This window comes from Danio rerio, chromosome 3 (genome assembly GCF_049306965.1).
Source record: "Danio rerio strain Tuebingen ecotype United States chromosome 3, GRCz12tu, whole genome shotgun sequence".
Lineage (NCBI taxonomy): Eukaryota > Metazoa > Chordata > Actinopteri > Cypriniformes > Danionidae > Danio > Danio rerio.
This window is the reverse complement of record NC_133178.1, coordinates 20,792,012-20,817,932: the sequence shown is the minus strand read 5'-3', so window position 1 is coordinate 20,817,932 and position 25,921 is coordinate 20,792,012. Positions and strand designations below refer to the sequence as shown.

At 36.5% G+C, this 25,921-nt stretch overlaps 1 protein-coding gene across 2 annotated transcripts in view; it reads right to left on the bottom strand.

The window, feature by feature from the left end:
* kansl1b (KAT8 regulatory NSL complex subunit 1b) overlaps positions 1-25,802 on the bottom strand; it is a 97,015-nt gene extending 71,213 nt beyond the window's left edge. Inside the window, exons 1-3 of one of the 2 annotated variants that reach the window (XM_068218891.2) lie at positions 25,766-25,802; positions 24,559-24,667; positions 1,326-2,565 (exon numbers count right to left, since the gene is read on the bottom strand). In XM_068218891.2, coding sequence (XP_068074992.1) covers positions 1,326-2,476 — 1,151 coding nt within the window. In that variant the 5' untranslated portion in view covers positions 2,477-2,565; positions 24,559-24,667; positions 25,766-25,802. Of the gene's footprint in view, positions 1-1,325; positions 2,566-22,278; positions 22,774-24,558; positions 24,668-25,765 lie in introns of those variants that run through there. The other variant, XM_005171596.6, reaches the window with a different exon arrangement.
* Between the last annotated feature and the right edge of the window lie 119 nt (positions 25,803-25,921).

Below are 25,921 nucleotides of genomic sequence, written 5' to 3'. Positions count from 1 at the left end.
GTAATTGAAAGAATCGACACAGAAAAATTAGATCGATTATAGGTTCTGTTTGTCGATGTCAATTACTTTTCAATTAATTGCCCAGCCCGAACAACCATATCAAATCGGATGGAATTCATCTGTCTGATACTTCTGGGAAAGTCAACTCTCTTTACCACCTATGAACCAAAACAAAAATACACACAAATGACTCACCGTGTACCACTATTTTGCTTTAGACTGTGCTCAAGTGACCTATCAGTTAGCCAAGACACTGGCTTTAATGGTTGATTACGCAGCATGAAATTACCTATTAATAAAAAGACCTTGCATGCAGCTACAACATGCCGTCATGAGATGCTCAACACGACAACACAATCTGTTCAAATCTCAACTAAGAACCAAACACACACTAAACGATGCATCTATGAATATATGGAAGTCAAAGTTTTGATTAAAAAAAGTAAACACCAACACACCTTACTATGTTTATCACATAATCTACAAGTAAGCCTATTTGTCCTTGTGCAATAGTCATGTGACTTTACTGTATGTAGGTTCATCCCTCATGGAGCAGTCTTAGTATAAAAAAAAAAAGAAAAGAAAAACATTTCTGACTAAGGACTGTCTCTTCAACTAGAATGACGCAGCAAAAGTTGTGATAGAGTTGATGATTAATGTGCAAAAATACAAATTTAGGACAAAGAGGAAATTGCAGCTCTACTTAGTCTCAATGCTTTGATCAATAATCATGCAGAGGATTACTAGCTAGGACAAATAAACCTAAAACAATCACCAAAAGATGTACAAGGTAAACAGCATCTTATCTTTGCCCTTTATTTGCCCAGTGAGTTCTTTCCTGAAGGCTGGGATGGGCAAAACCTCCCCAAGATTTGATTGAGAAAGTCTGTGTAGGGATTTAAGAAACTGACTCACTGCCTCTCAAGAAGAATCCTTTGACATTTGAGTGCATTACGCAAGGCACAGCCCTTGGTAAGGCTTGATATATGTTAGAAAGTGTGTGGGGTGTGTGTCCTTGGATATGAGATAAACCCATGATAAACAAGAGATGAACCCATACCTTCATAATCAAGAAATTTACTTTGTAGCAAAAGAAATCAATGCGATCTTAAACTGTAGAGAACTAATCTACCCTTTAAAATGTGCACAGACATAAGGACCAGCCACTTACTGAGTAACAATCATCTGCACATCAAAATTCATCAACTGTAGAACAATCAATGCTTTCATGAAACCGCATCACTCAGACTGCACCGGTATTTATCAGACATCATCCATTACTCCATCCTCAAAACATCAGAAGAATAATCAAGGCTGGTACTCACAGAGGAATGTGGCGTTGCTCAATGTCAACCCGGGCCAACTCATCTTCATCTACATCAGTGTCTCCTCCTGAGCTGCTTTCTGTGGCGTCTGAATCAAATGCGAATTCAGCGGATCGCAGGTTGGTGGTGCAACTTAAGGATAGTCGTTCCAACTCCGCTGGCATGGATCCACCCTTCAGGAATCGTCCCAGTTCGTCCCTCTCCTGAGGAGTGATGCCATTATCACCATATCGACTCCTCGGCCGTCTGGCATCCAGAGCGCCTAGTGTGCTCTCAAGTAGTCCACCCAACTGTTGCTGTACGTGCCGCTCCACCTGCTTGGCCTGCACTACCTGAAGCCGTTTGCGTAGTCTCCGTAATCGTGCCTCGATCTCTCCCTGTCTGCTCTGGCTGTGCTGGGTACGGTCGCTTAGTTCTGTTCCAAAGCCATCTAAAGGGACCTGCTGGATCCCATGCAAGTGCAGCAACGTATCTTCACTAACCAGTGGCTGACAGTCTGAGACTTTGTCTTCTGTGAAAGATGAAACTGAGGCTGGAGAAGTTGCAGGAGGTTCTCCGTTGCTGGGACAGTTCTGGGACTCACACGTTGATGGCTGTTGCTGCTCCACACCATCTCGATGTGGCCCGTTCCTTGTCATTCCCCTAGTGGAGTTGACAATTTGAGCCTGATTTGACAAATCCTGCTTGACGTTATGTTGGCCACCATTTAAGGTCACCGCATTGTCTCGGTCAGAGGGTTTAGTCACTTTCTTTGCCACGCCATTGACAGTGGGGCTTTGGACAGTGGGTCCGCCTCCTCCACCGGCACTCATGATGCTCTTAAGCTGCTCCTCGGACAGCTCTAAAGCCTGGTGTTTGCGTGGTATGAGGCTTGGTAGGATGCTGTGCGTCTGCAGTAAAACACCTTGCAATTTGTCATCTGAACAGTGATATGAGGTAACAAGGGGCTTGCAGGGGCCAGCCCCACGGGAGGGGCGCTCCTCTGAAGCTTTGCGCTTGACGGTGCCGTTACTAGAAACAAGAATGTGATTGGTGGTACCGCTTCCCTCCACGCCGCTTGGGGAGAGGGTGGAGGAAGGCGGAGCCAGTTTGAAGCGTATGCGGTGAGCTTCGGCCGGTGCGTCGGTCAGAGCGGGCGCCATTGCAGCCATGCAGCGCTGGGAGGGGGCGGGCGAGGGGGCCTCTCCCGGTGCTGAGGCCAGCTCCACACCACCCTCCTACCACTGTGCCAGGGGGCAGCCTAAGTAAAACAAGACACAAAAAAGCAGAAGTTAATTTTAGCCATTTACCATTATGGACTTAAATATGCAGAACACATTAGGTTAAGACCTCTCCCATTTGGGTTTCAGTTAAGTACACATGCTGTACTTGATTTTTCAATTAAAATCTCAGATAAAATGAACTGCAAGCGGTGGTATCAGCTGATGTGTGCAATTTTTCAAGTATCAGCATCGGCTGATATGTTATGTTTGGTCAATGAGACCAAGGCTTTTATTTTGACGGCGCAGATAGGAGCATAGCACACTGTGCTCATATTCTCCCTTTTGCTTGGTCATCTTTCCATTCAGTAAATTTAAATTATTTTGGGCTTTATACCGTCCACCGTTCTATTCATGTTTATTTATCATAAGTAAAACGAGTGTTACTTTGTCTTTATTTGGAAATTTAAAAAAACAAAAAATCCAAAGCACACAAACTTTGAAGAATACGGCTTGTCCTATTGAGTTTATTTACACTACATTTGTATTAAATAATAGTTCATCTGTAAAGATCTATTAAAGCCAGTGGTCTCAAACTCAATTCCTGGAGGGCCATAACTCTGCAGGTTTTGGCTCCAACCACTTCAAACTCGCACCTGCTTAACAGTCTCTAGTAGTCTGAAACACGTTGATTATTTGGATCAGGTGTTTTTGATTAGGGTTGGAGCAAAAGTGCAGAGCTGTGGCCCTCCAGGAATCCAGTTAGAGACCCACGAATAAAGGAGTGATATTTGGTCACAGATATATCCTAAGTGGGTCATGAGTGACAGTGTTTTTGTGATGCACCGGTGTATTTTGAAAGAGGTGTGAAAGCTGCTGTTCATGTTTCTTATGAATGAGAAAAAGATTTACTGTACAAGATGCATTAGTCATAAGGGACTAGTTCTTTTCAATAAGAGAAAACTGGAAATCAGCAAAAAAGCAAGCAGTTTCTGTGGCAAAGCGGAGGCAGTGAGCCGCAACCGGTGCTCAAGCACCTACTGTAAAGACATCCCACTTTCAGAAGCACATCACATGAATGTACTGCATGTTGCTGAAATGGCATGCCAGGTAAACAAGCACAAGATTATTTGCTACAAAATAAAATGACTCTCACCAAAGGAAAAATAAACTTTGCCTGGCCTGTCAAACGTTACTATGCTCACAGCATGCCCAAATCCTCCAGTGGACAGTGTCCATCACTTTATTTTAAATAAAGAGCAAAAGATATACCAGCACGTAGGGCTGGGTGATTTTTCCGATTAATTCAAATTTACGTTTTGACGACGATTTAATTTTATATTTAATCGAGAAATCGCGACTTTTTTATTTTTTATTTTTATTTAGTATAACATTAATATTAATAATATTAATATTATTAATTTTATTAAATATAACATTATAATGGCACCAATGCGCTTTGGTTCACTCTGTATGAAGCAGGAAGCACACCAGAAGCACCTCTCTGCAATGCCCCGCGCAGCACCACGCAGCGCCATGGATTTTAGAATTCTAAACCGGTTTCTATACACACACCGGCACCGCCCAGCCACGATTCACGATGCAGTTCATATTTCAGCCGCGCCACAGAGCGCCATGTCGCGACGCTTCTGGTGTGCGACCTTCTTGACTGCCTGTTAAAGCGAAGTCATGTAGGATGTTACTTGTTGCATTAGTCTGAGTCACGTCTGTGTGGATTGTCCAGACATTGCCTCATCAACTCGATCTCAACATGTATGAAGAACTTAAAACCCTGGCATGTGAAAAACCGCGCCGATCTTTTGGTTTGAACACAAGCAGAGGTGAGGGCCTGTAGCAGTGAAAGTGAAAGTACCAGCCCCCATGACGTCATTTAGCAGACCTAGATGAAAACCAGACAGATAATACAGAGAGTGGAGCAAAAGGCATCAAATGATTAGTATTTAAAAGGGGGAAAAAAGAAAAATAGATTAAATATATTATTTTATATTAGACACACATCCGGTACTTGTATTTGTTCCTGCTATTCGTCCACAACTTCATACATTGGGTTAAATAAGGCTGTACAGTTTCAATGTTCAGTCCTTTACTTCCACTGTATCTTTAGGAAAAAGGCAGCAGCTTTACAACCTGTCATTCAATCAGAAGAAGACCAAGTCAAAGCCGAGCTGACAGCCAATCTTTCCTAGGCTCAGCAAAACTTGCAAAAAATACCTCTGTATATTCAAATATTTCTTATTCAAATCTTCAGCAACGCTATTTAACGCATTAATTAGTTTACATTTATTTACACCTTGACCGATTTTTGTATGACATGGCCATTAAAAATACAATGTTCCTTAACCAGATGGTTTTTCGAGTCACTTTTAAAGAGAATGTTACTTAAGTCATGTTTTTGTAATGTTTTGAGAAGACTAGTAACACAAAAATAAATAAATAAAGTTAAAAAATAAAAATAAAAAAATCGAAATCGGTCAAACTAGATTTTTTTTTTTGCCAAATCACCCAGCCCTACCAGCACGCAAGTTGCTTTTACATAAATGTGTGGTCTCATACCACTACAGCTAGTTTAGGACTACCATTTAATGCTTTTCATTATTGGCAATAATCTTTCAATATATGTTATATATAATAACCAGGGTAAATGTGAGACCATGCTCAAACCAGTTGAGAACCACTGTTCTTAAGTAGAAGTACCTTTATGAATTAAAATTTAATGTTTTTTTTATTATTTAAAAAAATGTAATTAAGTTTTAATTATTTTAAATGTAACTATAGGGCTCAACAATAAGGACTGCCTGATGGCCCGGGGCCTGCACGAAAGACGCGAGAGACAGTAGACTGGATCGTTACTGGCCTGATCAGGCCAGTGCTGCTGTAACAAAAAATTTGATTTGCCTGCGACTATTTGTCAATTGTGTGCAAATTCAGTCCTAGAATTGAGAATCAGTTTGTGCTTTTAAGCCTTTGATAGCTACCTTCTCTGTGATGTGGTAAAAACCATATTGCTTTTCAGCTCCTCTTATCTGATTGGATGTTGTGAGCACATTATTTTTTTACCGTTACCTAGTAACAACCAGTACAGTGAAGAGACAACAACAGTGGCAACATCAAATTATGAAGCTAAAAAGAAAATGTCTGTTTCTAATGTCTTTTAGGAAAGCCGAAATTTCCATGGGTACATCATAGGTATGGGACGATAACAGTTTTCAAGGTAACATCACTTTATTTTTTCCATCATGCACTAAGCATGGTCCGTTAAAAGATTCTTTTTGGGTTTGCGGTTTGGAGAAAAAAAAATATATATATCAATGTTTTAAAACCGCCCAAATTTTCTGTAATAGCGTTCCTAAGGTATGTGTAAGATTTTTTGTTAATTTTTAATTTTTTACATTTCATTTTTTAAATAACAGTCTCCAGCAGAAAAAAAATCAAAAAATGCCGTTTTAAATTGTAAAGAAATCTGTGCTTTTGAAACTTACGAAGACAGTAGAAGTCAGAAGTGAATGTTTACCATCCAAAATATTATAAATCTTTCAATATACCAAATATACTGTTTTCAAAGGAGAAAAAAAGTTCTTGTTTTTTACCCAGACATTTAAAAAGAATACATGTTAGAGCAGTAATCACGATACCGTGATTTTGTGAAACCGCTATAGTAGTATCAGAGGCTATCATACAGTCAGAATGTTTTAACGGACCATGCTTAGTGCATGATGAAAAAATAAAGTGATGTTTTGCACAGTTTGCAGTGAGTTTGGCAAGTCAGCCACCTTTTGTTAAATACTTTAGAACTGCAATAAAATACTTTTCTATACTGCTCTTTTTGGTTGCTTAACACTTTGAATTTTGCTCATTATACATATTGTTAAAATTTTTTAAGCATTTAAATTCTAGATTCACAGACGTTACTTTTGACACATTATTAAAAATGTGTGGCTAAGAAATAGCTATCAACTTTTTTTTCTCTTTTTGGTGGGGCCATGGAAAATGTTGGTAGAGCAAGTAATTGGGCCAGTAGAAAAAAATCATTAGCATTGAACCCTGAATTCTTAATTGAAATACCATTTTATACCATGAAATACCATTGTCAGCTAAATATCAGCCACCCAACTTTCCACGATACCCGATTTAGCCTTCAAAAACCCATATCGGTCAAACATCAAGTACAACACCACAAACTGTCATTGTAGGCTGACAGATTGGAAAATGAACATACAATCACATTCATGATACAAAGAAGCTAGTGTTGATGGAGGAAAAAAAGAAGAAGATTTGGAGCAGTATATACAGCTATCCAACTACACACTAGTCCAGTGGTTACATTACAAAAATAAAATTACATAAAACTAATTATATTTTACAAAATATTTATATGTGACTTCAATTAAAATTAAAATTCAATTATAAATTTATATTAACACTTATATTTACATGACCATAATCATGCACCTAAATGTAATGTAAATGTCTATGTCACATTTCTTAATTGATGGGGTGGTATTTCTTGGATAGTTTTAAAATGGGAAACAGATGAATGGACTATGTACAGATGTAAGAAGTATCTGACTGATGATTAGGTATCTCTTATGTTCATCCAAACAGCTGTACAATGCAATTACGGTTTATAACCCACCAGCTTAAGACCACTGCATGACGGTTGACAGTATCACTGTAGGTCAAACTTTTATCAAAGGCAGAAAGACAAACAAACCCAGACACAAGGTCAGAAACGGTTTCATATGGAGGCCAAGTAGATAGAGTACAAAACTCCTTTAGAAAGACCTTCACACTTATGTTTTGTGACGTCAGATAATGCTTATTCTCAGGATTCTCAAAACGATGACTACAGACCATGACGTTCGAAGTGACTTTGAATGCAGGTAGTCGTTGACAGCACCAACAACTAAATCCGGAACAAAAACCAATTCATTCTGCACTGTCAAAACTCTTTAGGTGTAACCCATTCTAATTACATTTAACAAGCTGATGTGCCGTGTTGTACCTTAAAGGATTTGGTGAATACTTGGGGAACAGAAACACAACCTGAAATAGCAAAAAAAAAAAGACTTGGGTCCCTAAGATTTATAAAATGGAATGGGGTGACTCACACTAAAGCAACACAGCTCAAAGCTGAAATGTCACCTTGTCTTGTAAGATTGTCATCATAGTAAACTTCATGTGGAATGAATGTTGCTAAACTGCCTCTCTTTGAAATAAAACAGCAACTTCTTTCTTCTTTCTTTTATAGTTCATCCGAAAATGCATATATTATAATAAACCTGTTATTTAGTTGCGATTAAATAACAGAAAATAACAGGTTTATCATAATATATGCATTTGGTGTTGGGGGGTTGCAGAATATATCATTTCAACATTGATATCTGGGCATCATGGTGGCTCAGTGGTTAGCACTGTCGTCTCACATTAAGTAGGTCGCTGGTTTGAGTCCCAGCTAGGCCAGTTGGTATTTCTGTGTAAAGTTTGCATGTTCTCCCAGTGTTTGTGGGGGTTTCCTCCAGGTGCTCGAGTTCCCCCCACAGTCCAAGACATGCGCTATAGGTTAATTGGGTAATTTAAATTGGTCGTAGTGTATGTGTGTGAATGAGTATGTATGGTTGCTCCCAGTACTGGGTTGCAGTTGGAAGCATATGCTGTATAGGTTGGCAGTTCATTTCACGTTGGCAACCCCTGATGAATAAAAGGACTAAGCTGAAGGAAAATAAATGAACTATTAAGAACTATTAAACCATTTGGGCATAAAAAATATCAAATTTGTAGCTTCAACAAAGCTTAATTGTATTAATTTGATTAAAAAAAAAATAAGACTGGGTGTGGTTGAACAGTTTTTGGAAAACTTTAAAAGGTTTTAAATGTTGACTGCTGTATACAAAGTTATTTTACCTCACTGTTAGACTCCAGAAAACAATAAAGGATTGTCCATTTAATTTGCATGTCTATACTTATTCTAATGTATACATTTTTTGTGTAATTATATTTGATTCACATTCATGCCAGTTCGATGAATTAGTCCCATATATTGATTTAAACCATCTAAAGAAATATCAAATTTGCAATATATATATATATATATATATATATATATATATATATATATATATATATATATATATATATATATATATATATATATCACAGAAACGCAAAAATGGAAATACTAGTTTTTTCTAATATCGTGCAGCCCTAGTCCAAATGTCTGGTTAATGTCTAAGGCTCCGTTTACACTGTCAGGTCTTGGTGCCCGATTCTGATTTATTGCCTATATCAGATTTTTTTGCTTGTCCGTTTACACATTGTTTTAATTGTGACCCATTTCCAATTGATGCGTTTACACTTGGCATACAATTTATGATGTCGTGCATACACAAAGAAGTAGTAGTAGTAGTAATGCATAAAATCATATCGATAAGACAGGACGAGCGCAAAGCAACCGGGAATAAAAGGTCTGTTCAGTTTGATAGGATCATCAATCATCATTAGACGTGATCAAGAGTGAGCTTTACAAGTTTAACATGTTTTAAAATGTGTGCACGTGTGTAATGAAGTACAGCCATTCATGACAGATTCACTTCATCAGCACAGCCTCGTGTCTCTCTCACTGTCTCTCTGTGTGTGTTTGTGCCATGTATGTGTGTGTGTATCTGCGTGTCTATGCTATGTATGTGCGTGTGTGTCTGCGCTACTTGTCTGTGCTATGTGTGTGTCTGCCTGCATCTACGCTACGTATGTGCGTGTGTGTCTTGCTATGTATCTGTGCTATGTGTGTGTGTGTCTACGTGTATGTGCTGTGTGTGCGTGAACTCATTGATCCAACTCCACAAAAAAAATGCATCAAATACTAATTGGTAAAGTTCTTACTGTAGTATTTCTCCCAAACCTTACGTGAGATCTGCTTCCTGAGGCAGCCTAGGGCGTGTTGAGGCATGTTGCTGACAGGAACGTGGGATCGGTGGCCAGGAATGACTCGCCTTAAAGGCCCAGTGCAAAAAAACAGCAACAACCTTTTCCCAGCTATGATACAGACATTTCAAACAGCTATTATAAATACTCTGATGGGTGTTTGGAGCTGAAACTTTACAGACACATTCTGGGGACACAAAAGACTTATAATAAATATGAAAAAAGGGGTAACCTTTTGTGGAATAATTATAATACAGTAGGAAAAATAATGGGGAGAAATTGACTTTACTTAGTCTTTCTGTAGACATCCTCACACAGCACGATTTCAACAAAATAGCAGGAAAAACAGATAACAATGTTTACCTTCAGTGTGAAAATAAAGAGATTTATAATTGGAATTAAACAAAGCAGCTTCAACTGTAATGAATTAATCTTCAGTAACAGATCTTCCAGCTGATACTACTATATTAACTTTCACTGCACATGTCCAGTCTATGTATGTACTTAAAGGTGCAGTAGGTGATTGTCTTCAGAAACATTTTTGTTGGGTTGAAGTCTCATTCTAATAGTACTGATTAAAATAAATGATCTAAATGTGTTTATATGTATTTTTTTTTTGGGTAAGGCATAAAACAAAAAAAAAGTTCATCCAATTAAATATAGTAGGGCCGACATCTCTCATAATTTCGATAAGCAGGTCAAACTGTCTGTCAGCAAATGCAGATTTGAACAACTGTGCAGCCTTTTGTACGCTGCTCCGCCGACCGCCGTGCGTTCAAGAGAGTGGGAGAGAGAGCACACGCACGATCAGTAAAATCATGCTGAATCAAAACTTTTTAAAAACCTGAATCAATATTGGAGTTACCTTTGCACGCTGGAGAAAGGATGACACCATGGCTGAAGGATTTCTCTTAGACAGGTAATGTTCTGTATTAAAACTGTTTTAGCTTCATGCAAAGCGGATGTAACGCAAGATATTGTTGTTACAAATGGGTTATATCTTCACAGTGTTGTTCAGCCACTAAAATCTTCAGATGAAAGATTGATAAGACTATTTTCAGTTTCATAAGGGACCTTTTACAGCATCGATAATGCAGATTTTAATTAGTTTATCAACAAAACACCACTATTCCGCCTAGTCTCTCCCTATATCGTTTACCATGCAACAATTATTCACTCTGAAATATGTCAGTTTGGCTTGCACACCACCGGACAAGCACTAGCTGCTTTTAACACATGGGAGAGGGTTCTTTTGCTGTGCTTGTGTTTAAGGTGGCGTAGCTCTAGACGGCAGGGGAGGGACTGTGATTCAGAGATTTATGCTAAGCTGTTAGCATTGTGGAAGATCACCTACTGCAATATATGTGGAAAATAAAAAAGCTAAACATTTTGCTATGACAAAAGTCACAAACACCATAATATTATGAAAATTCCAAATTTCAATGGTTTTCTAACTATGGGTGTTTACTATTTTCACTTAGCTACACTTTCTTTTTTTTTTATCATTTTACAACTCAAACATTTCCATCCTGTGGAACATAACCAAATGCTTATTTATGGTACAGAATACCAAGTTCCTTCACAGACATGTCAATGTAGATAATGTGGCCTTTACCAGAGCAAGATAACCAATCCTCAGGATATTCTTGAAATGGAAAACTGTCAGCCACACATCAGATCATGTCAGAAAAACAATAAATGGTCTTTTGAGCTCTGTGGGTACATGCGAACCTCCTTGGGTGTGGTGAAGTTTTGTTAGCCCTTATACCCATTCAAAAATAACTAGTTAGTACAACTCTGACCATTTTTACATGTTTAAGTGAAGTGTTCTTTAAAAGCCACACCTATGAGATGCAATTGAGTGTATATAATGCAGACATTTTGGCACTATCCTGATTAGGGTTGGATATTGCTTGCTTTTTCCCCAATAGCAGAGCTAAAATGACACTTCATACAAACATGGAAATTGCCAATTGTTCAATGCCTGAACCAAAACTTTAAAAGCCACAAAAAGATGGCTCACCAACACACAAACATGTCTGTTAACTTCATTTTTACTGTTTGCATTTTTTAACGCTCAAATATTTTTACGATTAATGATATTTTTTTTATTGCCAGGTTTTTATTTTTAAACTAAAACAAAATAAATAAAATGACAGATAATATTTAATACAAAACAGCTAAATATGATTTCATCTCTGTCAGTCCGTAAAACTGCATTGACTTGAGTGCTCTCTGTCACTTAATCATGTCTACTACGCATGGCAGTATGGTAGCTAATGCCATATACACATTAACATTTTGTACAGTAACAGGATTACAAAACTGTTTTGGATTTGTATAAATCAAAGCTAATAACATGATTTTTTTTAAATTAAAGAGATTTGGGCTCCACGATTAATCGAAAAAAGATCACAATCTCGATTCGACCCTACACACGATCTTAATTTAGCTTTTCTACGATTGAGCCAATTATATTTTCAAGGTCAGGGGAGAAGCAAAGCAGTCGCACAAGTCTTTACAGCAAAACAGACACCTTCAAATCAAATGGTGTTAAAAGTGTCACATACTGCATGCATTTATAAGGTATAATCCACAAAAAAAAAAATCCCACATGAGCTGACCGTAAGCTATTTGTTTACTATGGAGAATGCGTCTGTGCCAGCCAATAAAGCCTATTTTAGTGAACACAACCTGCATAGGTTGTGAAAAACATCTAATAAAGTTGTAAATAATGCTCAGTTTGTTGCAGAGCGATCGTTTGAGGGCCGTGCGGGAGGTTTGATTTGCATGTATGCATTTTCTCACGAGTGCGGCTCATGGGTGCCATCACTCTTAAGTGAAAGTGAAACCTGTGCGCACATCATTTAATTATCATATGGCATTTTACAGGTATGATTTTGACAAGCATTTGATATGTTTTTTTCTTTCATAGCCAACACAGGGAGGTGCGTGAAAATAAATGTTTACTGTGTCAGTATAACAACCCTATCCTATATATAATTTTGAATACAATGCAAGAAGGAATCTGATAATGACACATGTTTCATTTTACCAGTGAAAACAAATGGTTTATGTTGTCAATGACAAATGACAAGTATATGTCTTAAACATAGTAATTCAACTTTATAATTATGAATATTTATATTCTGATGTCATCATTTTACTGTGAATTAACAAACAGGACATATTAAAAGTCTGTTGAAGTCCACTATAATGACTATACAAAATTTAGCATTTTAAGCAACAGTAGAACTTCAAACAAGGCCTAATATTATTAGTGTTGTTTTACCATATGTTTGAGAATTAACAATAATAGCCGACTCATATTAACCTTTATTTTACATATACAGAATGGTGAGAAAATCGTGATCTTTGATTAAGAAAAAAAAAATTGATTCACATTTTTGCCAGAATCGTGCAGCCCTAATAGAGATCATTTTTCCAATCATGAGTGCAGGAACTAGCTTTGTATTCCGATCCTGTACTTACTGTTTAAATAAGTAAACCCGAATCCCAATCTGATCGCACTTGGACTATGCCTTTAACAAGCTCAAGCAAACATTTTTTTGCAAACCAATGTTTTCATTCAGACAAATCACTTCAAACTACCATGATGCTTGGAGAAATATATAGAAATTATTCTCTGGTTTGTTATGTAAGGAAATAGTAAAGAATAATAAAACTCCACTATCAGGAGGAAGAGTTATGAAAATGCAACACTGGACTGATTTGCAGTGAATGATCTTCCTCCTAAATGACAAGTTATAAGTTATATAGGAGTAAAGCGGGGTCAATGACTGAAATGTCACAAATCAACAAGTGTCGAAACCTGCAGAGGAGCTTCAGATATACTTTTGATTTGTGTTTATTTTATGATTAAAGTTGTTGAATGTTCTGTTTTTCTTGCCTCTTTTCTCTCTGAATAATACAATAATATCTGTCGCAAGCCTAAAACTCGACAAAGAAACTCAGCACAGTGGATCTTAGAAACCCCACTGCCTGTTAGCACTTCAGAAGTGTTACTGCCAGAGCAGCACTGACAGAATGCAGAAGTAGAAATGCTCACAATTGCATCAGCTACATGCAAGGTATGTATAATCAGCCTTAAAAGCAATCACAAAAGGCTATACAGGTTGCATAATTATTGTTGCATAAATAATGGAAATTTATAGAAATGATCATTCTGTCTTAAGACATGAAGTTAGCATGCAAAAAAATGAAAACTTTCCCAAATATGCAGACTTTTGACAATAGGAAATAACGACTTCTTTTTAGTGAAGCTCTGTGAATATGAACTAAAAAGAGCAAATAAATAAACATGAATGAATAGCGTTTTATTCAGCATGACAAGAATTAAGTTGATTTAGTATGCTGCATCTGACTTCCATTCCTGTTCTGTTTAAAAAAATGGGATGTACTCAGACCTGCTGACTAAAGGGAAAATATGTGGAACTGACACTCAAGTGACCTGTAAAATGAGCAGTTTGTTTACATGTACAACAATACATTAATAGCCTTCCATCCTTTAGTCCAAAAAGTAATTAAAAACTGCTTTTACGCGAGATTTCGAATAACTCACTTTCTCCAGATATGAAATCACTGAAAATAATATACGTTTAGGAAAATACATAAACAAGTTATACATTTTTTATTAGCCATTTAGGTTCTAGCCTGCATAAACAGTTTATAATAAAACAGTTAAAAGCTTTGCTAAAGTTAAATGTTGATGACCTGAGCATAATGTGTGTAAAATTGTGCAGTTTAACTTGCCATGTAAACAATTGTACTGCCAGCAGTCTTAAAATGTACCAAAATCAGTGAAAGGCCCATATTTCAGACCATCACTAATAAAATCAAGACCAAAAAAAGTTTAAAAACACATAAGATTTAAACATACAGGCTCAGTGTGTCAAAGAATACAAAAAAAAAAAAAAAAAACCTACATGTATCTATGCACGGTGTTTCTTACTCCCATAAAACAGTGAAGACATTTAATAATTTAGCTCATCCCTTTTTCCCCATTTAATCAATGTGCCTCTAATCTTGGCCCTCAAACAACAACCTATCACAAGGGAAGCTTTCTAACGGTCTGCTTTGTGGACTCTGATAACCTCTTTCTCTCACACTCCCTAAGAAGTGTGAAGGTCAAAAACATGCATTTGAATGACTCTCGGACTGTAGAAAGTAGAAGCAGTTTCCCTGGTGCCCATCTCTTAAACGCAACCCAAGAATTTGCATTTGGACACTCATTTACAGACCAAAGTCTATTCTTAGACGGGTCAAACACTACATTGCTAACGAGTGACTCTTATTTTCCCAGGGGGATAATCTTTTATCCTGATACAAAACAGTTGAGTAATTGCGCTTACCTAAAGTGACAACAGAACTAGCTACACCCATTCCAGCACAGAAAAACATTTTGTAACCACACACAGTCCTGGCCTTTACATATGATACTTACTTAACAATCCTGTATCAATTTAGTCAACTTCCCCTAGAGACTCTAACCTAAAGAAAAACTATCAGAGGCTTAATTAAATTATAATTGTCCTTTTTTTTAAAGATATGCTAAACAAAATCAAAACATCGATTGATCACATTAAAACAAGCTCAACTCAGTCATTACATTCAATTACACAAAAACCATTTCAAGCGGTTGTTGTAAAATATCTAGATCAAGGTTCTCACACGGTTTGGCCTGAAGAGGAAGTGTGTGAATGCGAGCTTGTCTTTTGAGTGTGTAAATGTAGGCATGTATGAGAGTCTTTATTAACAGGCCTTTATTTGTGGAAAGTTAAGGAATCACATGTCCATGACCTACTTTAAATTAAACATCAAAATCTAAGGTTAAGATTTACATCAATTAAGCGATAATATTTAATAATTTGCTCTCAAATGCAGCTGTAAGTAGTAACAGTTGTCATTCGGCACATTAGATTATTTATTTGTATAACTATAAGATCTTATGATTTTATAATATTGCTAAATCATATTGCGTTCTTGTGGTTTGTTAATTAATAAAACAAGGTACCAGTGAACTGGTAAGTGATTAGGCATGGGCCGGTATAAAATTCTGATGGTATGAAAACTTTGGGTAAAAATATGACATTATTGTGATTACTGCTCTAAAATATGCTCTTTTTAAATGTCTCGGTAAAACACAATGACTTTTTCCCCATTAAATGGAAGAGTAAACACGTCAGCCTAGATAATTAATATGTTGCTTAAATTAAAATGTTGTGAAAAAGTTGTTTTGCCCCGAAAAGGCATCTTTGGATATATTACTATTCTTTGTAGTAAGCCACTGTACTGTTCAGGTCTACAGCATGCTCGGATGTTGGTTTATAAATTACTTGTTTTTCAGATGTTTGCTGAATTGTGGGCAGAGAAGTAGCATTTATAGTGGAGGGTCCTTTTCTGCTGGAGATACTTTTTATGTTTACATGCGTCTTACTAGGTTTAAATCAGTAATCAAATTATTTGTCTTAATCTGAATAAGACAATAATATGATCAAGGTGTTCACATGGATTGCTTTTTGAATCTTCCTTTTATGATCCCGTTTTAAATGTTATAGCCCATAATACAATTAACGTCATTGAGACACCGTGACATCCACATTTCCTCCAGAGTTTCAGGTAATTCTAGGTGTTTCGTTTAATAATTTTCTAATTTAACAGCAGTCTGGCACTTTCACTTTCATCGGCATACTCCACGTCTTAATTCGATTTCAGTTTAGTTCGATCATGACCTAATCAGATTATTGGTGTCCATGTAAATGTACTCGTTGCCCAAAAAAAAAAATAATTACATATACTGTAGGAACAGAATAACAGAATATTATAGCGGTTTTAAAACCTTGGCTTTTCCAAATCACTAAAATGTAAAATAAGCCTTGAAATAAGCATGGAATATTAACCGATTTCAAGGTTTAGTGCGATTTGAAAAAAAATCAAGGTTTTAAAAACTGCAAATATGTTCTGTTATACCATTCTTAAGGTATGTGTAAGGGTTCTTTTATATGTATGTTTTTAACAAATGGACCCTGCACATCAAAAGCTACTGGTCAGCACATGATTCAGCAAACATATGAGAAACAAATCGCTTATAAACCAATATCCTATACTACTATAGAATGCGCTATGCACCTGAACAGTGCAGTGCCTACTTTGTATCCAAAAATGCCCTTTCAAATTGTAAAGAAATCTGTTTTGTAAACTAATTAAGATGACAGGTCAATGACTTATTTTAATTATTTAGCCTAACATGTTTACTGTTCCAAACCATTTTAAATGTTTCTTAAAATGTCATATCTTGTGTTCAGTATAAAAAAATTGTTTTTTAAACCAGAAGAACAAATCTGAGAGCAGTAATCACAATACCTTGAAATATATTTTCACATACCATGAAAGAATGATATTTTATCCCAAGGTTTTCATACGGTCAGAATCTTATACTGTCCCATGCCTACCTTGAAACCAGTTATTGTGCCATGCCTACAAGTAACACTATACCCATAATTGACAAAGTCAATTTTAAACTCTCATTTTGCTCTTAGTAACGAAGTTGTGATCTCATTTAACACAAAAAAGACCTAATATATAATAGAAATATGGTAGGATACAAGTAATTATTTGGCTCCGCTGTTTTATCTTTCTTTTTAGATTACCAATTTACTTCAAAAAGCAAAAGGGCAACTTAACGGTCTCATGATGCCTGGAAGACTTTGATTTCTTCCATATGGCTGAAGCGTTCCCAGCTGGATGAATTTACTTACAGAAGCTCTTTAATACTGAAATCAGAAAACATTTAATCTAGAAAGACTTAAAGCAAATAACTTGTCCCACAAAAGAGAGTTGTTATAAAAAATAAAAAAAAAACAGACACACTTGCCCTTGTAACAATGAATCCCTGCTAATTGGACTTAATGACAAATGTTTTCTCTGGATGCAGGCCACCTTGTCAGGTTATTTTTCCCCAAAGACATTAAGCAGGTGGTCCTGTCTCACAAACTGACTGCCTCCTTTCTGCACTTGCAGCAAACGGCCTGTTGGATGTCTTCAGTCCTGGCCTTGAACTTCCAGAATGAACAACAACCTGAATGTTTCCAGACTCTGTTAATCAGCAGCTTACACTTTTTCCCTTTACATTTTTAACCACCCAATAGAGAAAAGTCTTGCCAATCTAATGCCCTGCCAAAGAGAAGAGTTCATTTAACTAGTTAAAGTTACAAACTAAGAGCTAAGAGTTTTAGCTGTAATATAAACAAAAAAAAACAGGCCTGGAGATTTAAAGTAAGAAAAATTGTGGCGTTGACTTTTACTTTTTATTTTTTACTTCGAATTGACATTGACTGCATGCTACACAGAGGTAAGAGTGTCAATACTATAATGGATCATAACAGGATTACATAGAGATTGATTCAAATCCCTCAAAGCAATAATTACATTTTATTTAAACTCCCTTTGACCGTCTTTAACAAAGAAGCCAAAAATAAAACTCAAGCAGCTCAACAGCTGAATCCAGTGGAACCTACACAAAACATCAAATGAGTCTAGAGCAGAGATGCCCAAACTAGAGCCCACGCTAACCTTTTGTTTTGTAATTTCTTTAGTTTTGTAAATTCATCAGATTTTTAAAAATAACGTAAATACTGTCACTCGACGAATATCAGGCAATGCGCAAGACATTGGCAAGCAGATCAAGGCAAAGGCAGGTGCAGCTTAGTTTATTCAGCATTCAACTCGTTTTATAAATGGGATTGTGTATGTTTTTGCTGTAAGAAATTTATTTTTCAATATACTGCATTCATTAATATAATTTAAAGCAATATTTTCTAGTTATTTTTAAATATTAGGAAATAAATTAGAAGACTACCCTTGAAAACGTTAATATACCTTCGGTACCCTCAGTATGTTTGGTTCTTTGCAAAAAGTTTGTGCACCCCTGGTCTAGAGAGTTAAAAAGAATATATCAATATATGAGTATCTTTTCTGTTATTGGCTCAGAAAATACAATAATATTAATAAGAAGTTATTTTTTTCTGCCTAGAGAATTGTGAGGTGACCACCTCCATCAAAATTTTAACCACCATTGCCTTTTGACAGAAAAAAAGAAATAAAATCAGACAGGGAATCATGGCTATAGCATAATCATATATATCATACATAATCATAGTATACCGACAACCCAAGTGATGCTCAAGCACGGGTCATGTACCTTAATTACATTTAATGTTTAAAATTGTTTGCATAAGATTGCAAGAATAATGAAAAATGTGTTTATTTCAATCATAGCACATATTTCAAAATTGGTATATCACCTCCGCCTCTTTTTGAGGCAGGAAATACCCTGATAATAAACAACTTGCACTGCCTAAGGATATGTTTACATTAAACAATGTATTAAATTTAGGGCAGGACCATACTGGGAAAATATGCAATTATATTGCTGCTGAGTTTTGCAATAACAATACTTCTTGTGTTTTAACATTTCCCTAAAAAATTTCTTCTTCAGTCATTTTTTTAAACAATTTATGTAATGAACATACTAAGGTAAACAGGTGTTAAATTAAATTCAGGCTAAAAAAAAGGGCAAAGTGCAAACATTTAGATTTTTAAACAATGAATGACTGAATACCTCTGCAGATTAAAATTCTTATTTATTTGTTATTTTTCTAACTTGTCTCCCTGCCATTAGTATTTATTTTTAGCTCTCTGATTGCATTAGGTTCACCTTAGGGCCCGGCCAATAGCAATAGTCAATAGCAAAATAACACTGATGCGGCAAGTATAAAGAAAGTCTGATCTGCACGATATTTAAAAAATCTGCAACTGCAATATTTTATTTTGCTGTGATTTATATTGTGATAGAACTGCAACATTGATACACATTTGATCTGCTATTACGAGTAGCAGCACCTCATGCATATCGCAATTTTATCCTGCGCCAATTATTAAATAATTAAATGCAGGCAAAATATAAAAACTGTACATTCTTCATTGCTGATCACAGGGTTTCTGCAGGTTTCACCAATTTAAAGACATTTAAGACCATAATTTACGAAAAATTTTACTTAAACGACTAAATGTTAAAGGTTTTTAATAAGAGTATCCCAGTTAGAAGCAATTTGCAATTGACCCATTATAAAATGTTTACAACTCATCACTAATTTTTTTTTTTTTAATTCAAATACATCCATTCACAAACCCTATAACCCTTACCAAGAATAGAACAAAACATAGCTGTCAATTACTTCAGTCTACAATAATAATTAATAATATAAAATATATGTCAGGTCAGTATCGTCATAAGTAAATAAATGAAGAACTTAAGCAAATGTTACTGTAGGAAAGTAGGTAAATGCTATTTTTTTAAACAAAAGGTTAATGAGATGGACTTGGTGATTGGATGGATGTTAATGGCCAGATTGGGTACAAAGGAAAATTAAGACGTGTTAAAAAATTAAGACCTACAACACAACATTTTAATAGATTTAGGACTTTATTGCCTAAAATTTGACATTCAAGACCTCACTGACACCCTGGATCAACAATAATAGTCAACTCCACGTTGAAGATGATGCGATGTGACTATTGCGAAAGCACGCATTGCGATATCGATGGTGAAACGATATATTGTGGAGCCCTATTATGATTAGTCAAATGCAGTCAAAATTATCCACTTTACAAGGATCTGAAAACAGGAAAATAAATAAAACAAAACAATGTGCATGTGTTTATGGAGATACACCCCTGTAGTTCACCATTGTTTTGGTAAAACAAACTCAACATGTGACACGCATACACACGGCAGTATCCCTAAATATACTTCAGAGACAGTTTTTGACAGGTTTTTAGTTTAATATACCTAAATCATTGCAAAACCTAATTTAAATGACTTTGAAAGGGAACAGAAATACCAGAAAAATAAGCATCAATGACTTTCCAAAAATGACTGAACCATCCTGAAAAAAAAAGGTTCTTAGTCAATGGTATTGATGCGTTACGTAACAGCTCTTCCTGTGAGGAGGGGATGTAGGACAATGATAAATCATGATGGAATGAAAGGAAAGTACACATGAGCTCATAATCATACACCGACCCCTAGAGACTATTTAAACATTCCACAGACAGACTTGAACAATTCAATACATGTGCTGAGAAGTCAGTAACACTACAGGAAAAAAAACATTCAAAACAGACAGCTGTTCCAGTAAAAAACGAGGATGACATTAAAAACACCATCATCCAGGAAATAAGAGTGCAAACTAAACAAACAGTGCACTAGGGAGACATAGCATTTTCCCATTAGGGATCAATACAGTATCTATCCATCTATCAGAGGAGGGGGAGGTTTGGGTCTAGGAAAGTCTTTGTTTCAACCATGTTTAACCCCATCTGGGAGCAAAGATTTAGAGAGACCCCCATTTAATAAATACAGTAATTACATTGTGGGTCTCACAGTATTCAATGTATCTGAGTAACTTATAAAACTGTCTCACCATACGAAAGTCAAATAATTTCCCATTAAAGAGATGCAACAATGAATCCACGTCGTTAGTTCGGATCAAAAAAACACCACGCATGTCTCTTTAAAACTATAAACATCACGTACACATGCGGAACCTGTTATATTTGAGTGCTGGGATCAAGTGTGCGCTGCGAAAAATATGCAACGTAACACATTATATAATGGAAAAGTACAGCGCCTTACACTAACCACAGGTTGAGCAGGTTAATGTTTTATTACACAAACCCTCTACTGCCCACAACAACGCGAAATACAGCGCTAAATATAAATAAACCCCCCAGATTACGGGGGAAATATGGGTTAGGGCGAGCTTAAGTCTATGAACAATCGCCGGCTGTTTCAGAATCTGGCGAGCTGCCTAGTAAAACGGCATTTTTGGACGTTATTCGCTAGCCCGATGGGTTGTGTGAATTGGGGTTGTAATAAAAGAAATCCCCCACAACGTCACGCCAGTCCGGTTCAGAGAGGCGACATTAATAAAAAATGGAAAAAACACCAAATATTATGTAACTGCAGCTAGTTACGGAAAACTCCCCGCGATTAGAGTCTACGCAAAAGTTGTAAGTGTTTACTGCTAGATTGCATCATGTTTTTGCACATAACTTGAATGCGTATGTATGTTCACTACACAAGATACCGGAAACGTACGCTACGTTGATTTGTTTTTCTTTTACAAAACATTCGAGTAAGAAACCCCCTCGCATTTTCTATTAAAGCTTGCGTCTTAAAGGGCCAGCGCGCGCTGAGTGTATTACAATTAATCTGTATTACTGGAAATCCATGTGATGCATAGGCCTGGGACAACGTCCAGTCACTGACACTGTAATGCATGCGTTTCACACCAGCACAAACGAAACCCTACTGATCTAGATGCAGCAGACATACACTGCGCACCCAACCCATGATCACACACACGCGCGTTACGCTGCGTGGGTTTACCCTACTCAATGCAAAGCCCCCTGTGTGAACGAACTTGTCTCGTGCGATTACCAACAACGTGCTATGGTAAAGTTGACACGTATAATTATGTCTGTGCAAGTCGGGTAGGTTTTGCAACCTTGATGGTCTGACTTTCAACGCCGCCTACTGCACGGGTTTAACCAGATCAAATCGCGGAAAACAACTAGCGAGAGCGAAAAGCGCGTTCGCGTTTATGGAGTAAACGCGCCCTCGACGTGCACTACTTCACCTCACGTCGATTTAGTGCATAATTGCGCTAAAAATCTACAGTTCCCTCACGCTGCTGAGTTTTAAACTAACAAAGAGAAAAGGAGGAACCTACCACGTGATGGGGAGCCGATTCCGGGGGAAATTAATGTAATGAATCCCCGCGCTTGAGACAAATAGTAGTAATAATGTGACAGGCTGAAGCAATTATCCAGATGCAGATTCCGCTGTTGCACGTCCAGGTGGAAAAATCCCCGGCCTCTCGCGCGCTCCGGTGTTCGGTAACCCCCTCCTCTTCCTCCTCCCACTCCTCCGGGCTGCGTTTAGGAATCACGAAATGGGCGAAAGAAACGGGGGCAGTGGAGCTATAGGAGCCCAGTCGGCTGTTTTTCAATCGCCCCCGACAAAAGCCACGTAAAAACAGAGAAATGTATCCTTTTTCCGGTCGTTCTTTGGCCGCGATCGCTTCTCTCCTTCTCCGAAAGGTCTTCGTGGTCAATTTGGCCAGAGAAAAGCTCGCTTTTGTCCGTTTTTTATTGTTGTCGTTCGAGGGGGGAAGCGACGAGCTCGGAAAATGGCGGCTCGCTCCTCTCCCTCGGATTGCGAGTCTGACAAACAGAAAGAAGCGGAGCGGCGCAGTGGCGGGAGAGAGACGCGCTGCTCCGACCGACCGCTAGAGGCGCCTGACCGCCTGTCATAAATGCGTCGTGCCTTTAGAGGGCGCGAAAAGGTGGCGTATATTTACAACTGGACCACTAAAGCAAATCGAGGTATAAATCATTCGAATATGTCCACATATCAGCAATTAAAACATTTACATATCAATGATATAACATTGAATCAGTGATATACAGAAACTGCATTGAGCCCTGCATGTTTCTAGAAAGAAGCAGAATGATAAGGCTCCAGTAGAGGGTACTCAAGGGCCTCTGAACTGCTCTAAAGTGATCAGGATCCAGGAAGTGCTCAAGAAAAAAAGCACAGGATCCTTGCATGCAAGATGTAGAGGTTACAGACAAAAACAAATGCATAATTAAGAGGATTTTGCAGGCTTTCTGAAGGTAAAAACAAGACTTTAGGACCAAGCAAATTAATGAGAACATATGAAGAGTTCAGATGCAAAAACCTCGTCAAATTTTTTCATTAAAAATTAGCATTTTTCTCAGACTTCTGTTTATGTCATTTCATTTTAAAGACATTTAGAAGTGTGTATTCTTTGCCATAAACTTCAAAAGTTACCAAATGTACAGACAGAAGCTTGATAAAAATGCTCATTTTTAAAGGAAATTTCGAATGGCTTTTAGGTTTTTTTCACATCTGAACTTCATGTCAATGTGTTCTCGAAATGTAAATGTATAGGAGCCACACAATGAGTTGTGTTAGCAGCAACAACTTTACAACAATCTCAATAATTTTTTAATAATATTGCTAAATTATTCAAGCAAGTACAACACAATGCGATGTCGACTATGCAGCAAAATATGCTGAATACTACAAGTATATAATGACTAGGAAAGCTGAAAACGGGTAGATATTAATCCAAATTATTTTTTGAATAGAATGTAATCTAGAACAAACATTATAAACACTTTAAAATAACGATTCATTAGTTAATAGATTTCCTAACATTAACCATTCTGTACAGCATTTTAAAATCATAGTTCAACATTAGTATTAAAATCCAAAGATGTGCTGGTTAAAATTAATGAATGCACTCTGGATTAACAAGAACGAATAATGAATGACTATTTGGAATAACTAATGTTAACAAAGGTTAGTAAACTATATAAATGTTCATGTTAGCATATTACTTTTACTAACAGACTGTTATTTTACAGAGTACCCACATGTCTAAACCAATGGGCTCAGAAAAAAATAGCTTAATTCACACGGAAAGTAATTTTGATTACCCATTAACATTTAGTTTTAGTTTAAAATTACTTATTTTTAATTTTGCATTAAGTAAAATCATCTTGGTTTAATGAATTGGAAAACAACAATTCTAAGCAGCATATAAAAATACTTCCATCATGTAAACATTTAATATCATATAAATTTATGAATTTTAGACTCTCTGTTTTGATTAAGTTCTTAAGAAAAACTAAATTAAAAGTTAACACCAAATAGAAACCCAAATCAAAAAGTGAAGTTAAATCGAATATGCTGAACACACTGGTAAAAAGCAAATAACAAGGTATCCAATGATATCAATAAATAAAAAGAGAGCGCCATCTACTGTTTAAAAGGGATTGTCTTCTGTGGTACAGTTTTTTCCCCCAGATAGAGAATTTATTCTACAGGGACATCCCGTAGTATATTAATGTATGCAACATTACAACTAAATGTCCTAAAACAGATGTAGATACACAGACATAACATAGAAAGAGTGTCAGACCTTGAAGACGACTGGTTTCAGTCCAATCTGACAAGTTTCTGGAATCTCCATTATTAATCCAAATGTTGCTTGCAAACTCCAAAGTGAAGACAGTGATTCAATCTGCAATCTGTACAAAAAAAAGAGAAGAAAAAATAAACTATTTACATATACATTTATTATTAAATATTATTAGCACAAAATGTTTACAATAGCATTTGCATTTTTAAGACACCGTTGTCATTTTTTAATGAAAAAAATGTCACCAGGTGTTTTTAGACTCTAGTTTTACTCTGGATTTTTTAAATAGGTGTTTTATGATGTCAGAATGCGAAATAAAATATAACAAAAATAAAAATTAAAAATAGCCTATATAGACTAGAGTTGTATTAGTTGTAAACGTATAACGTTACTGTCAAAAGACAATAACAGAAGAAAGCACATAAACTAAAGTTAACAGTGCTTAATAGATCGATAACATGTTAACACAATACGAGGAACAATTAAACAAGACTAACAAACCAAATCCAAAACAAAACACTAGCATCTAAGGATGAAGCTACGTTTTATTTCAAAAACACGTAAGGTAAGTTAACGTTACCTATCTAGTGAGCATTTCAGTATGCTATCTAGTTAGGCAGCTTTCCAGGTTTTGAACCAGAACCACTAACGTACAAATTCAATACGTAAATAAAAACTTGTAAAGCAAGGAAATGGGAGATTATGAATAATAGTATAACTATTGTCGTTCTTTAAATTAGTTTTAAAATAAAGTCCGCTGTTAATTTGTTTAACTCATTGGCCCGGTCGCTGTAGGTTTAGCATGCTAACATCATCAGCTGATAGTCTCTGCTGTATTACAGCCTTTCTTTCATCACCCCTCACATCTTGAAGACGAATTAAACGGATAAATGTTTAGCTAGCATTCTCACTTGTAACCTACAGTAAAAAACAAATTTTGTAATGGTTATCTTTTTTTGTAGGTTAATTCTGAAAGAGCGAGAGATTTTTTTGAACCCAAACAATTTTTGGCCTGTTGACTGCAATCTCCGGGATGAAATTACTTTGTCATAACGTCTACCGCACGCTAAATGAGAAGAAAAATGAAACAACGTTTTCCTCTAGACTTTAATCAACATTTTACGCTGAAAGCGATATTTTGCCCATACTAAAAAAGCGAAAAGAAGTACATTTCAAATGACAGAGTACAGAATTCACGTTCACTTACCTGCACAGATCAACCAGACTTGAGCCGGAAATACTGCCTCATTTCAACCGCTGATTGGTCCATAGGAGGAAAGGCAGCAGCTGATTGGCTGCTTCGTGTGTTTTTTAGCAAGAGATCGGCTTACGGGTGAAAGTAAAAAACTGTAACTTTGCAACA